The 14,651-nt window shown below is 37.4% G+C and overlaps 2 protein-coding genes across 4 annotated transcripts in view; both read left to right on the top strand.

The window, feature by feature from the left end:
* septin7a (septin 7a) overlaps positions 1-14,651 on the top strand; it is a 318,106-nt gene that overhangs the window by 102,377 nt on the left and 201,078 nt on the right. The window lies entirely within an intron of this gene.
* The window catches only part of ctdp1 (CTD (carboxy-terminal domain, RNA polymerase II, polypeptide A) phosphatase, subunit 1), a 125,246-nt gene that overhangs the window by 81,518 nt on the left and 29,077 nt on the right, over positions 1-14,651 (top strand). The window contains exon 12 of one of the 2 annotated variants that reach the window (XM_059556778.1): positions 5,688-5,887. The exons of the other annotated variant lie outside the window; for it this stretch is intronic. Within the exon in view, the coding sequence (XP_059412761.1) occupies positions 5,688-5,887 (200 nt within the window). The remainder of the gene's footprint in view (positions 1-5,687; positions 5,888-14,651) is intronic. 2 annotated transcript variants of the gene reach the window in all.

The following is a 14,651-nucleotide window of genomic DNA, read 5'->3' as shown; positions in this document are numbered from 1 at the left end:
ACCTTATCACTTCCTGTTCCCTTATTTGGTCACCTTCCTCCTTGTTAGTAATTGATTGTTCCCCACCTGTCTCCTGTTCCCTCATTATCCTTCTGTGTATTTATACCCGGTCTGTCTGAGTCTGTGTTACGGAGTCCTTGTTTAATGTCCTATAGTTATTCATGTCCGTCGCTTCTTGCCTTGCTTTGCCTTGTCTTCGTGTCTTGTTTATGTTCGATATTCTGGTTTTGACCCTGCCTGGACTGTTTACCCCTTTGGTTTACCCTTTTATTAAAGACGTACTTGCAATTGGTTCTCTCTCCTGTGTTTTCCGTAACACCGATCGTGACAGAGATACTTATTGGTCTTTATAGTTCTTTTGGGCTTTCATCCATTTAAAACTTTTGACTTTATATATTTTTCTGTATTGCTTTCTTGCATAGTTATTTTTGTTATAAGAAAAGTTATTAAACCTATTATACTGTATTGTGACCATTTTTATTTTATTTCTTTTTACAAAAATTTCAATACCGTGATAATACCATATACCATGATAAAACATTAGCAATTAATCACAACATGAAAATTTGATACTGGCATATCCCTAGTTGTAACTATTCTGATCCACCTGTCAGTGTCGTGCTCCAGCCTGCCTTCACTCCTGAACAAAAGCCTGAGATACCTGCACTCCACCACCTGCGGAAACAGTTTTTCCAAAGTGGGGAGTGCAACTCTTACAGTGAGAATCATGGCCTCAGATTTTGAGGTGTTGACCCTCTTTCCCACCACTTCACACTTAGCCCCAAACCACCCAAGCACTGAAGGTCACAGCCCAACAGCTCAACATATTTCATACTTTTACTTCCTTTTTACCAGAGTGCTTTGCCATGATCTCATCTGTGCAGAGCCTTTGGGTTGCTTCCCCAAGTCCAGGTGTTTGATGCTCAAGTTTAGTTGCATATTTATAACTACAAGAGTTAATTCTTGGTGAAAGGAAGGGAAAACTAATCCAGCACTGAACGAGTTAATCCTGGATTAACAGCTCAACACTCATTCATTCCCCTGCCGCTCTTCCATGACTGGGTCATGGTACAAGCAGGCTATGCAGGGCCGTCTACATGCCCTTTTTCCCGCTAACTTCCTCCAGCTCATCTTGGAGTATCCTAACGTGTTCCCAGGCCAGTTAAGAAATGAAGTCCATTCAGTCCAACCTGGGTCTGTCTCTTCTCCTTTTTACACTGAACGGTTGATGTCTCAGTCCATCCTAGATGTCAAAGCTTTGCACCCTCAGTCTTAGCCCAGACACACTGTGGAGAAAACTCTTTCAGACACTTTTACCAAAAATTTTATTATTTTGCCCACTTAAGCTAAGCAGGGTTGAGCTTAGTCCTGGATGACAGACCTCCTGGGGAAAACAAGGTTGCAGTTGGAAGAGTTGTTAGTGGGTTCAGCAGGGGTGCTCACCCTGCAGTCTATCTGGGTCCTAATGCCCCAGTACATTGACGGAGATACTATACAGAAAAAAAAGCTTTCAGACAAAGCATTAAAACAAGGTTCTGACTTTCTGTGGTCACTAAAAATCCCATGGCACTTCTCATAAAGAGCAGAGGTGTAACCCTTGTGTCCTGGCCAAATTCCCTCCTCTGGCCTTTGTCAATCATGGCTTTCTAATAATCACTTTCTCTCCTCTCCACCTGTCGCTGGTGTGTGGTGAGCGCACTGGTGCTGTTGTACTGTGGCTGCCATTGCATCATCCAAGTGGATTCTGCACACTGGTGGTGCTTGAGGAGAATCTCCCTCATATGATTGTAAAGCGTTTTGGGTGTACAGCAATACCCAATAAAAGTTTGTTCATTGGATCATTAATTAATTTATTCACTCACTCACTATGGGGAAGCAGCTTGCTCCCTCTCCAAAGTCCTTCTTTTACAGCTGAGAATCATGGCCTCTGGTTTAGAGGTGCTGACCCTCATCCCCACTACTTCACGCTCAGACACCAACCGTTGTGTTACAGCCCGACAGCTCAACATGGCGCAAATGCATTAATTACTAGGCTATTTCATACCTTTACTTTATTTCTATGGCAGTGCTTTGCCATGGGCATATCCGAGCAAGGCCTTTGAGTATGACGACAGTTGAAAGCACAGCAGCAATATTCAACTTTATCAACTTTTCTCCAGCCATGTGTCTGCATGGAGCTGTAGTGCTGCTGGTGGCCTTCTAAAGCAGCCGCCTTAAACTTTAAAAAGTCACCGGCAGCATGTAATGCATTTACCCAGCAAGAGTGATGAGACATGTACTTGAATTACTTTAATATATCAGTGCTTGACTACTTACTGAGCTGAGAATGAGAAAGACAAACCCACTGTATGCCTAAGAACCTTCTGTTCCCTGGATTTCACTATGGTGTACGTAAAAGATGCAGACATTCACTGTAATTATAAAGTGATTTGTAAATGTAATTTTTGATAGAAAATTTGCCATTTCTTCTGGCAACTTTCATTTTTTACTTAACGGGATACTCCACCGCAAAATAAATGTTTTGTCATTAATCACTTACACTGTCAAGGTCCAGAAAAGTATGAAAGACATCGTCAGCATAGTCCATCTGCCATCAGTGGTTCAACCGTAACAGTATGAAGTGACAAGAATACTTTTTGTATGGGAATAAAACAAAAATAACTACACTGACTACACTGATGTGGAGAGACACAGTGGAGCCAAATTGTTAAATGAAGTCATTATTTTTGTTTGTTTTTTTGCGTAAAAAAAGTATTCTTGTCACTTCATAACATTACGGTTGAACCACTGATGGCAGATGGACTATTCTGACAATCTTTTCATACTTTTCTGGACCTTGACAGTGTAAGTTACTTGGCAGTCTATGGGACAGTCACAAGCCTCCGGGTTTTCGTTCAAAATATCTTTAATTGTGTTCTAAAGACGGATTAAGCTTTTACAGGTTTGGAACGAAACGGGGGTAAGTGATTAATGACAAAATTTTCATTTTGGGGTGGAGTATCCCTTTAATGATAAGGCTAAGCCTTCTGCAACACAGTGAAGTTTGTCTATTTTACCCTAAGAACTGGCACATAGACTACAAAACAAACTACATTTGAAATGATACTACGAACGTGAGTGTCTTATTGTGTAGAATTTCAATAATTAAGAATGTTTCCACTGGAAATTCACTGTTGGCTTTAATGTGAGTATATATTTTAAGTCGGCTTTTCTACACCAAGAACATCAGGGTAACTGCTGAAGAAATTTTATCAAATACCAAACTCAAAGCGGAGAAGACAAGTAATATAAGTGCTGCTTTTAACTTGACAGATTTGTGTTCGATTGCACTCTTCTCAAAAATCCAGTGTCTGAAAGTACATTTTGAAGTATTAAACATCCTCCCTTGGCGAGCAGTGAGTCGCCATCACACTTTTCCAATATCTCTCTGCCTGTCAGTAAATTAGGAGCTTGCTGAGTCTCTGCTTTTATTAACTTGGGAATGACGCTGCCAGTTTTTGTTTCATGGCCCATACAAAGTAAAAGGCTTTGAGTAGTACTTCACCCACATGTTAGGCTCCTTAGCAAGGACACACAATAAATTTGCTGAAATTCACAATCATTTTGACTGAAAATTGTCTGTTGTTTAGATGACAAGCCAAAGGTTGAAGCTACTATCACTCTGACACTGAAAACGTGCTCAATGTGTCCATGGCTTGCCGGAGTTTGCAAAGCAATGAGCGGAAGTGGAAGTATGTGCATTGTCAGATTATTTGTTCATATTTGTATAATGAGTTTTTATCAAAGGCTATGACCTTATAAAGCCATGCATCTTTGTATAACTATACAGTGATGAAACGTTTTAATAAAACACTCCCAAATATGTTGGTGCCTCTCCTAAGTATGCGCTGGTAATGGTGGGCTGTCAGCCCTGGAGCCAGTGTTTGCTTTCAAGGGTTCATTTGGGTTGGCTGTGCCCCATTGATAAATCCACATCTTCCATGTAATGTGTGCTTTTTTAATGACCAATTCAAGTTGTATGATTGAGTCCATGTGTTTGCACAGCTTCACATTCACATTGGACCTCAGTAATTGCCTTACCGCTATTTAGAGGGAACCACAGTGCATTTCTACCACATTTCATGCCGTTGTGCAGCTGGTAAAGCTGATGATTGTGCATCTGTGTGACCGTGCTTTTGGGGAATGGTCTCTCTTTGCTCCATCTGTTTGCCTTTATCAATTTCCTTGCTTATCTAATTATGTCTGTGCATTACAGAAGCACTAGTCAACTTTAGAGGTGCTGATATTATAATATAATTATTGTCCCATTTGGTCACTGGATTTTGATTTGCTTGAATGCTTATAGTGGATGGGAACTGTGATAGACTTGTTTGCTAGCAAGAAGTAGGACTGTCACGGTATCAGCTTTTTTACCACGTATTGTGCGGCAGTAGTAACTACACACTGCATCGTTGCAATCATTTTAGTTTTTTTTTTTTAATGTAGGCTATTTATTTATTTTTTGTTTATAATGTGTAGCAACCTGCATTTAGGGGAAACACTGCCACCTACTGTGTTGGAGCGTATCATATTATCATATGTGTAGCATTAGCATGATATCAGCATTTAATTTTTTTTAAATATCACCATTAATCACAGTTTTGTTCCAATATATTGAAACTTCCATATTTGAATGTGTTTGACAGCTATGATATTAAATAATATCAGTTTAGTTGAAAATTGGTTCCAATGATTAAATTGATATAATCAAATTCCTTCCTACATTGTTTTAGCATTGAATAGATTGTGTCACACAAATATAAATTGGTGGCAATTATTATTTCATGTTGACTTAAAACAGATTTTTACCTATTTATACCAGACATTGAACATACATTCTCTAGTTTGACCTAAATATTAACTATATCTGTAATTTTTATGTTATGAGTAATCAGCATTTATTAGTGTAGTATTAGTGAACAGTGCAATAATGTTGCTGTTGACCTTTCATCTGATGCTAAAGGTGAAGTTAATGGCTCCTTCAGCGTTAGAACTCGCCTTAAAATATGACTTTAATTCACTTAGATTCGCTATGGTGCCGTTCATAATTGCATCCCATTGGTGCCTGGGGATTGTTCCATCTACTAAGATGCTTTTAGATAGCACTCCTCACAAGCAGTTAACTTTTTAATTAAACGTTTCCCCCTCATTACACTTATCTGTCAGATTAAACTAGAAAAAGTTCTGTGGGGCTATTTTTTAAACACCGTCCCTTGAGCTCATTTATAACCTGTGTACATGGCTTTGACATATTTTCTGCAGGCTGATTCAGAGGCTCCATTCACTGTAATAATAAGCAGAAGGGGAAAAATGGTGTGTGTGATTGTTATTCCCAAGAGGAGGAGAGCGCGATTACACTGGGCCAGTAGAGAGAGATCAGCTGTATGTGAAATTGCTGATAATTTTTGCCAGTGCCCGTCTCAACGGTTCTTGCAAAGAATAATTGGGGTGATCTGAGCCCCGGTCTGACTTTATAAAAGCACTAACATGTATCAGTGAAAGCCCAGACCGAGACAAAACACTTGAGTGTTAACATTCATACACGTTAAAGGGGTCAAAAATGAATAATATATATATATATAACAATTTGAGATGTACAAACAAAACTTGACAAATCAATTAATTGTACGTTGAACTCTTTTGGGCAGGTGGATGACATCCTTGGGGAAGAGAGTGACAATGAAAGCGAGGGGAAAGGGAAAGAGGAGAGGATGGAGGTAGTGGAGGAGGACGAGGAAGAACAGCCCCACATGAGCAAGCAGAAGGCCCCAGCATCAGATCACGTTCTGCCACTGCCACAACAAACATCGACCAGAGAAGAAGTCTGTGTAGCGGGGAATGCGCCAAGGTATTAAACCCCTAGTGCCAGTAATGGAATTTATTTTATTTAAATGAATTATCGAAACTTGAAAATTTCATAATGGCATTCGTGTAACCTATAATGCTCATGAAGTGCTTTAGAGCTCTGTGATTGAGCTTTAAACCTCTTGCCTCAGTGGTGTAAGTGTTGATTAGTGACACGCTGCTTTGCCCGATTTCCAGCAGGTCCTTTTACCCCCAAAACAGCCACTGTCTTTGGCAGTTTCCATGGCAATGTCTGGAATTATAGATCTAGCAGAAGGTGAGGTCACGTCCTCTTACATCTTCCTGTTCAAGCACAAATGCCCCACCCGCTGTCCAGACTTCTGTCTGACACTGGCGTTGTTGGCAGGATGTTGTCAGATCAGCGTGTGTGAGGAGCTGCTTTCTGGGCTGGCCCGCTCTTTTCTGGATCAGCTAAATGAACATGAAGGCATGCTAGTCTTTTATCATATGGCACATATTCCGCCTATTTTCCACCAGAAGATTAGACCAGTCCCACTTTATCTAGTGTCTATGCTTCCCAGCAGTCATTAGCAGTGACTCAGACCCCACAGCGCTGTATCCACTGCCTTTGCCAACTGAATGAATGCATTATCTTAATTGTTAGGAGTTCAGAGCGGTGAACTATGAAATGAGTGGAAGAGAAATGGAAGTTATTCGAGTATCTCAAATTGTCTATGTGGCTCTAGAAGGACCTGCATCTAGTGATTACAGCTTCTCAGAAAAACCTGGTTTTCTCACCGGTTATTCTCTTCATGTTCATCCTTTTTATAATTTCTACACTTTTTTTGTCATTTTCTCAAGTTGGTGAAATCAGAGGATGGTAAAGGATTTTGCACTTATTTCGTTCTTGATAACAAACCCATGTTTTACTTTGAAGTTGTAATTTTCTCAACATCTGAAGGCAGATTGTACAGATTAAAATAACCTCTTTTGAGGAAGAACTTTTGGAAGGATTGTTGGCAAGTATGAGGCATCATTTTCGCAACATTGTTACTTTGTGGTGAATTTGTGGGTTATGCTTTAAAGGCAGATATTTTGAAGTTTGGTGTTGTCAGCATAACAATGGAAATTTATGACAAATTTATGAAAAATGTGATCTAAAGTTAAGGATGAATTATAAACAGAAAAGGGCCTAAAACTGAGCCATGAGGCATTCCAGTATTAATAGAACATTTATTGTGATATATTGTGACATCCCTAAATTGTTTTTATTTTATTTTTTTATTAATCACATGGAATGAACGTATAACAGCTTTACAGAATAAACAGACAGCCCTACAGCTGCCATTATAAACCTTTCCCCCTTCCATCCTTCATCTCTAGCTGTTTTTTGCGTCATCTCATTTGCCTTGATTTAAAATTATGACCAATGTGCATAAAGATTAAATGTAAATCATTTATCAGCACATCCTGATGTGCAATATGTATGTTCATTTGGAAGGAAATTAAACGCTAAACGATAGCAACTCTTTTCACTATTAGCAAAGCTCTTCTTTCTTCTATGCATATATTGTGTAAAGGGGTGACAGCATTTGTGTGTGACATCCTCCCACTCAAAATAATTTAGTCTTGTCTTTCCCATAATTACATCAGCTCTTCAGCAGCACCTCATACATATAATTCCCTCTTCTTTAACCACTTTAAGCAAAGAGTTTCAGCTCAGAGAGAGAGCACTTACTTTTCCCTCATTGGCCATTAGTTTCACTTGGGAGCAAAAAAAAAAGTTTGTCAGACCACAGTGTACTAAGTTCACATTGTCCGCTGTTTATTTTTTGCAGTAATAAGTATACCTTGAGTTGCTCCACCCTGCCATTCAGAGTTTAACCATATGAATTTGGTTGCAGTCCAACTTTGCATTCTTATATAGATTTAAAGGGACAGGGACAAAAACAGTTGTCACCATTTATTCACCCTTATGTCATTTCAAACCAGAATGACTTTTAGTTGTTTTCTGTGGAACACAAATTGTTCCAAAGTTATATCTGGTTCTTAATACTGTGAAACAAAAAACAAGATATTCTGAAGAATCTTAGTTACCAAACAGTTAATGATCCCTATTGAATCGTATAGGGGAAAAATACTGTGAAAGTCAATGGGAACTGGCAACTGTTTGTTTAACAACATTCTTCAAAATATCTGCTTTTATGTTCAGCAGATTAAAGAAAGTCATACAGATATGGAACAGCATGTGTGAGTTAATAAAGACAGAATTTTCATTTTTGGGTGAACTATCCCTTAGAAGTAAACAGCTTCATATTTCAGTCATGCTTGTGTTATGTATGTCTTTGGTTCTTGTGTGTCTCTTGTGCATTGTTCCTCTTCACAGAGTTTTTGCTGCACTGTGTCATGAATAATCATGTTTTTCGGTGGCAGGATTCCAACCTGTCTTTGTCTCAGCAATAGTTCCAGCGGTAATCGTCTAGTGTCAAACTGAAGAATCCATAACATCTGTCCGTCTGGTAGACTGCAGTAATGAACTGGGCTTTGCCATGTTCAGCAAATTCTGAAGTTACTGCCAAACCAATATAAGGTCATCCAATGGTCACAAGCAAGCCTCCTGCAGTCTCGACTCGAGCAACTGTGTTACTGGCAGAGAAAATGTTCTGTGATTTATGGAAGAGCCACCGGCAGTGAAAAACTTTGAATAATAGAGATGGGCAAAACCGCTTATCTCAAACACTGAGCCCACCAGACACAGATTCCTCTGCCCGCCGGCCAAAGGTTAGCTTCCGTAAATAGCACCTTTTCCCGCGAAGGCAAGCGGCACTTTTGAAGATAATTAAATCCTGTTATGAATTATTTATTCTCAGAATAAAACCATAATTTGTGTTTCTGAGCTGTGAGGATTTTTTCCTTTCTGGTTTTCAGTTTTTTGTATTTTTTTCTATTTTCTATCCCTTTAAATGCATCTAATAAAATTTTTTTTAGTTTCTTATTCTTTTTTTTAAACTATAGACTAAATCAGAATATTGAAGTATGTTTTCGGGGTCAGAAATTGTTAGTAAATCCATCACCATATATTTTTTATAGTGATGCACCGAAATGAAAATTCTTGGCCGAAACCGAAAACCGAAAAAGAGAAAACCAAGGCCGAAAACCGAAACCGAAACACCGAAAGAAATTATGCCAATTATTCCATTGCATTTATTGCTATGACCATGTACTAACTTTACTAAAATTAAGACATTGCAATTGCATAAATTAATATTAAAGTTTCAAAGATAATTACAATTACATAAATTATAAAAAACATAAAAATACATAATTACAAATTATGCAATATTTATTAAGCACATTGCAACAATGCACAGTATAAAATAAAATTCAAACTAAAAATGTATCCCACTCATGTGAATATTAAATAATAATGTACAGGCCTACTGGCCTGCAGAAAGGTTTTAAAATGAACTGTTCTCTCATAAAAACAAAGTGCATTTAGGTCAAGTGCATTTGAAATTGTTCTCTGTAGGACTAGAAAGTGCATTACTTCTCCAGTAGGCAAGACTGTTATCACTTCTGGGGATGGGGACTTCAGACAGATAACCATCTAGCTGTTGAGCAGTTGAGCTTGTCATCTGCCTGACATTTGAGAAATATTTGAGAGAGTGTATTTAAATAGGGGCAGGGCATAAATAATTTGTTTTATCAAATTAAAGCAGAAATCTAGCAGAAAATCTAGCAGAAATATGGCTACAATCTGATATTATGTATGTATATATATATGTGTGTGTGTGTGTGTGTGTGTATATATATATATAGGCTACTGTAAATAAAATGTCACATATATAGTAGCCTAAGAACTAGAACAATAGCCAATGTATTATTATTTGAGGCACTTTCTTGCAGAATTTCACTGAAAATATCAGACAACGAGGGTGAATGCCAAGAGACGAGTCTTTTTTCCGCGCTCTGATCTGTCTCCTGCGCTTGGCGCTTCTCCGTCTCCACGCGGGTTCTCCGCATCCAGCGCGGCCTGTATCATTTCTCGTGCGCGCTGCCTTATTTCCGCATCCAAGTAATGATCTTTATAACGCGGATCAAGCACATTCGCGATGAAGTGCAGAGGATCCGAAAAGATCTCAGTGAGACGTGTGCTAACAGACTCTATAAGACTGTACCTTTCTTTGTTCTCACTTCGTGGTCCGTCTCAATCTCTTTGTTAGGAGACGCTTTAGTGCTGCGAATAAAGGAATAAGAAGAGAGAGAATGTTCTCACTGGTGTGAAGTGAATGTCGCGGGGAGCTCGTGGTCTGCGCTATGCAGGTGCACGTTCAGGTCGCGGTTTCTGTTTGCGTCATCATCACAACATTTCGGCCGTGTTGTTTCGGTGATAAAAGTCTTTCGGCCAAAAACCGAAAATGCTCTTTTGGGCCATTTTCGGCCGAAAATCTTCGGTGGCCGAATATTCGGTGCATCCCTAATTTTTTATATCAAAGCATTAAAGTTTGGTTTTCTTATTCGGCTAATCACAACACACTGGATATCTGGCCAATCAGAGCACACCATGCTTTACAGAATGATGAGCAGCAGCTATAATGTACAGTATGTGGAAAATGTGTTTTTTGAACCTTAAACCACATAAACAAATTGCTTTACACCATATGGTGTTATTTTTAGCATCATCATATGACCCCTTTAGCCAGTGTGGTACATATGCACTATATCTTCAAAATGAATAATTCCAGGCACTTCTTTTGCAAACAGCTGATGGCTATGAAAGGAAATTAAGTCATGAATGTTGAACAGCTGAACACACCAACGAATAATGATTTTCTACATCATTTTCATTCTAGATGGCATTTTATTGGACACAAATGTGTTTGCAAAAAAGCTAAGTCATTGATTTTTGTAATTGATGAGCCCATACTATTCCTGCTTTCTTAGAAAACAGAAACAGTAAATTAAAAAAAAAAGCTCAAAGTGTTACGCAGCCTCATGATTTTCTGATATTTTGTTAGTCATCATCTTTTAATTCCAGAAATCTGAACTCTATTAGAGAGACACAGAGTGCACAGATAATCCAGTAGAGATGGAGAAAGCCCACTGGTTGAAGATAGTCACTTGAAGATTAACACTTCATGTGCCTCTGTAATCTCCTTCACATCTCCTCATCTTCCTCTGCATCTCCAGAGCTCCTGTAATCGCAGTATTCAATGTCCTGTGCGGTTGAGATGATTTGATTTACGTCATTGGCAGATGCACTGTAGAGAGTCAAGAAGGTTTGGCTGTTGATTTGGAGGGCTCACTGCTGATCAGTGTGTGGGCACTAAAGTCATTGCTTATATGATTGTCATTACCATATCACCAGATGAAGACATGAACGGCATAATTGAACCATAAACCGTACACAGCAGCTGCTGTTACGCATGCTGACTCATGTCAATTTTGAGCTCAAGTACTATAAACGCAAAAGTCAATAATAACACTGTATGTGGTCTTGTTTTCATACTTTATTTCCTTTTTCATTCACTGCATTCTCTACCAATTTAGAATCTGATGACCTAAAGTTTTGCACAAATACAGTCTCCATTATTTCAACTCGTAGAGAAAATTTTGTTTGTCATTATTTTTATTTTACATGTATGAGCTTAGAGAAATATGGAGTAGTACAGAAATGCTGATAAAAAAAAAAAATGTATCTCAATATTTCTTAAATTGTGGTCAATAGCAAACGATATTGCAGTACACATTTTTATGGAAAATGATTAAAAATCCTATGAAAAATAATGGTTCTTATGATAATTTCCAAAGCAATGGTACAACTATAAACATTTCTTCAATTTAAATCATTGTGTACACTGCAATGAAACAGCTTTATAAATAAACAATATTGTACAGTATTATGTTTTATTACAAGAACAATGTTTATATGCAGTATTTAACCATTCAAAAGTTTGTGGTCAGCAGGTTTTTCTCTTTCTTTTTTGCAAGAAATTTGTTTTATTCAGCAAGCGTGCATTTAACTGATCAAAAGTTGACCGTTTAGGCATTTATGATGTTATAAAAGATTTCGTTTTCAAAGAAATGCCGTTCTTTTCAACTTTCTTTTCTTCAAAAAAGTCCTGGAAAAAAATGCATCACAGTTTCTACAAAAATACAGGAATGCAGTAAATTGCATTGTAAAATATATTGCAATAGAAAAAGTATAGAAAGTATAAATATGTAGATACTATTTCACAATATTACTGTTTTTACTGTTTTTCAATTAAATACATGCGACCTTGGGAAAAAGCATTGGAAATTTTACTGACCTCCAACATTTGATACAGTATACTGTATCAAAGTATGCACTGGATTTATCTTTCTAGTTGAGTATGATGAGTGTTTTGTTCATACCCATCAAACCATTTGCCCGGTTTCACATTCTTGCTTATAGGTTTGAGTGCGTTTTAGATGAAGTGCATGCTGGATTGATTTAGCAGCTGTCAGTCATGTGACAGTTGTTGACCTCAGTTATGATGTCTTCATTTTTCACACTGTCTGTACACACAGCCACTCAGTGTTTCTATAGCAGCGCTGTTTCCTGCCTCTTCCTCTCCGATACTGTCAGACTCATGTTGTTTGTGATATTTAAACACACACTGGCTTCCTATTTTATCCTCTCTCATGCTGTCTGACATCCATGTAATTTACTGCAGCTAATATCATTTTGGTTTCCACGGTCTGTCTGTAGAGGGAAGTATTGAAGTGTTGTAAATCACGTTTCTCAAACACGTTTTTATTTCTGTCCGTTGATTCTTTGATTTTTTTTTTTACTCAAGTCTGAATGCCGCTGCATTGACCAATTCAAGGAGAGACACTGAGGGTGTCAAATACAATAAAATCATGCAAGAAATGAATTGTTACTGGTTGTAGTTAAGTTTTAGATAAATTAACATTAGTTTGAATGTCTTTTGAAAGCATTTCATGTTCATGAAGAATAGTGATAAAGCTGATTAGTTACTATTCATTTAACTAGTTTATGCTGCATTTCCAGCCCTCTAAAGAGCCAGATATCTCCTGTAGAGTTAAATGTGTATATCTCTACGCCTCAGTCTCTGCCTGAACCCGAAGGTCAATAAAAGATCCAGCTTAAAGGACGATTGTATGTCCCATTTTGCATGCTTCTTAATTAGCATGATTAGACAAAGTCCTCCCTCATACATTCTCCCTGTTGTGCTCTGAAATCTCATCTCTCTTGTATATTAGCCATCTAATCTTTTCCCCTGTAATCTGCGGCTTTTATTATCTAAATCTGTTTTGAGCAAACCTCCAATTACTCCACATTAAATGCAGTCGTTATAATCCTTACACTGCATGTGTGTCTCGCAGGAATGGTGGGATCAGGACGCTGCAGAGACTCTGAGGGTTTTATATTAAGTTCTTGCTACAGTGAAGGCTTTTTCTTGAAAGAGACATGTTCATGCAGTTTTTATTGTTGCACAAGCTTGAAATGTGCAAATCAATATCTTTCGACCATGCCTCAAAGGCTCAGGCGTTCAGATGCAATTTACAGAAAAAAGTCAATTTCAGCAAAACAGATTTTTTTTTATACTTATATACAAAAAAAAAGATGTAAAGTGGTAGCCTGTGCAGAGCTTACTGTCTTAATGCTAGTGTTGTTGGCAGTTACCAGTATGCTAGAATGAATTTTGGAGGGATGTTCTAAAATTACAGCAACCAAAAATAATAATTTAAGTTTAATTTTAGTCAGAAATGTAGTTTTGGGGGTTTGAAATTATTGACTGAAACAGTGATGTTTAATTAAAATGTTTTGGCTGCGTCAGTATCTTTTTCATGCACGCAACATGTATAAACAATAGGAGTAAAATGCGTGTGTATCGATTTCTTGTTTTTAATCAATCTTCATTTTAGTGGATCAAAATTTTGTCAATGCTGTTTTCAGTTGATGCATGAAGAAATCTTCACGAAATATTAATTGTAATGTACCTGCCATCCAATTATTGTGATAAGCTTTGTTCGTTTTTTTTTATATGAAACAAATGAAGCTTTCAAAATCAAATTTATCAAATTAAATTTTATGAAAATTCAGTTTGATGAAATTCCTTTTTACTACAAGTTACAGCATGAAATAATCATTAATGAACAACAGAAGGTGTTGAAAGAAACATTACATTTTATTGAAATGTATCTCAGTTAATTGCTCAGTCAGTGTTTTAACCACCGAAATAGGCCAATAAAAGTAGCTTCTAAATATAATGTTACATTAACCTCAGGAAAACCATTCAATGTCCATTTAGCTAAAATGAAAACAACTCTAAAGAGGAGCAGTTTGCTAAATATATTCATTACATCGTAAATGTTTGGAATAGAAACGACAAACAACAAGCGCTACTCTTGGATTTGGAATAGAAACAATATTATATTGTTGAAAAATCTGATTATATATATAGTTTTTTTGGCTACATGAAAACTGAATTTCAGGTTTATTTAAATCTAAATCTTTGTGTGCATTACTAATGGCCAGTTTTTAATAATATCATAATAAAAATTTTTGGCCAAATTGTGTAGTCCTTCATACAACAACTGCAAGCAACCACTTTATCAGAAAAAAGACATTATTTTCTTTTTCCCTGCCCAAATGACTAATCCGTAACTATGAGCAAAAGCCTTAAACACCACTAAATTAAAATGAAAATTATAGGTAGAAATAATTACATAATCGGTAGGAGGCTGAATGGAGGCTCTCTCAGCATTGGGGTAATGGTTTGATACGATTAAACCTCTGTGAAGCTCGTCAGCTTAAA

The sequence above is a fragment of the Carassius carassius genome, chromosome 8, assembly GCF_963082965.1.
Source record: "Carassius carassius chromosome 8, fCarCar2.1, whole genome shotgun sequence".
Classification (NCBI taxonomy): domain Eukaryota; kingdom Metazoa; phylum Chordata; class Actinopteri; order Cypriniformes; family Cyprinidae; genus Carassius; species Carassius carassius.
Note: the sequence above shows the minus strand (reverse complement) of the source record. Positions and strands in the feature narration are given on the sequence as shown.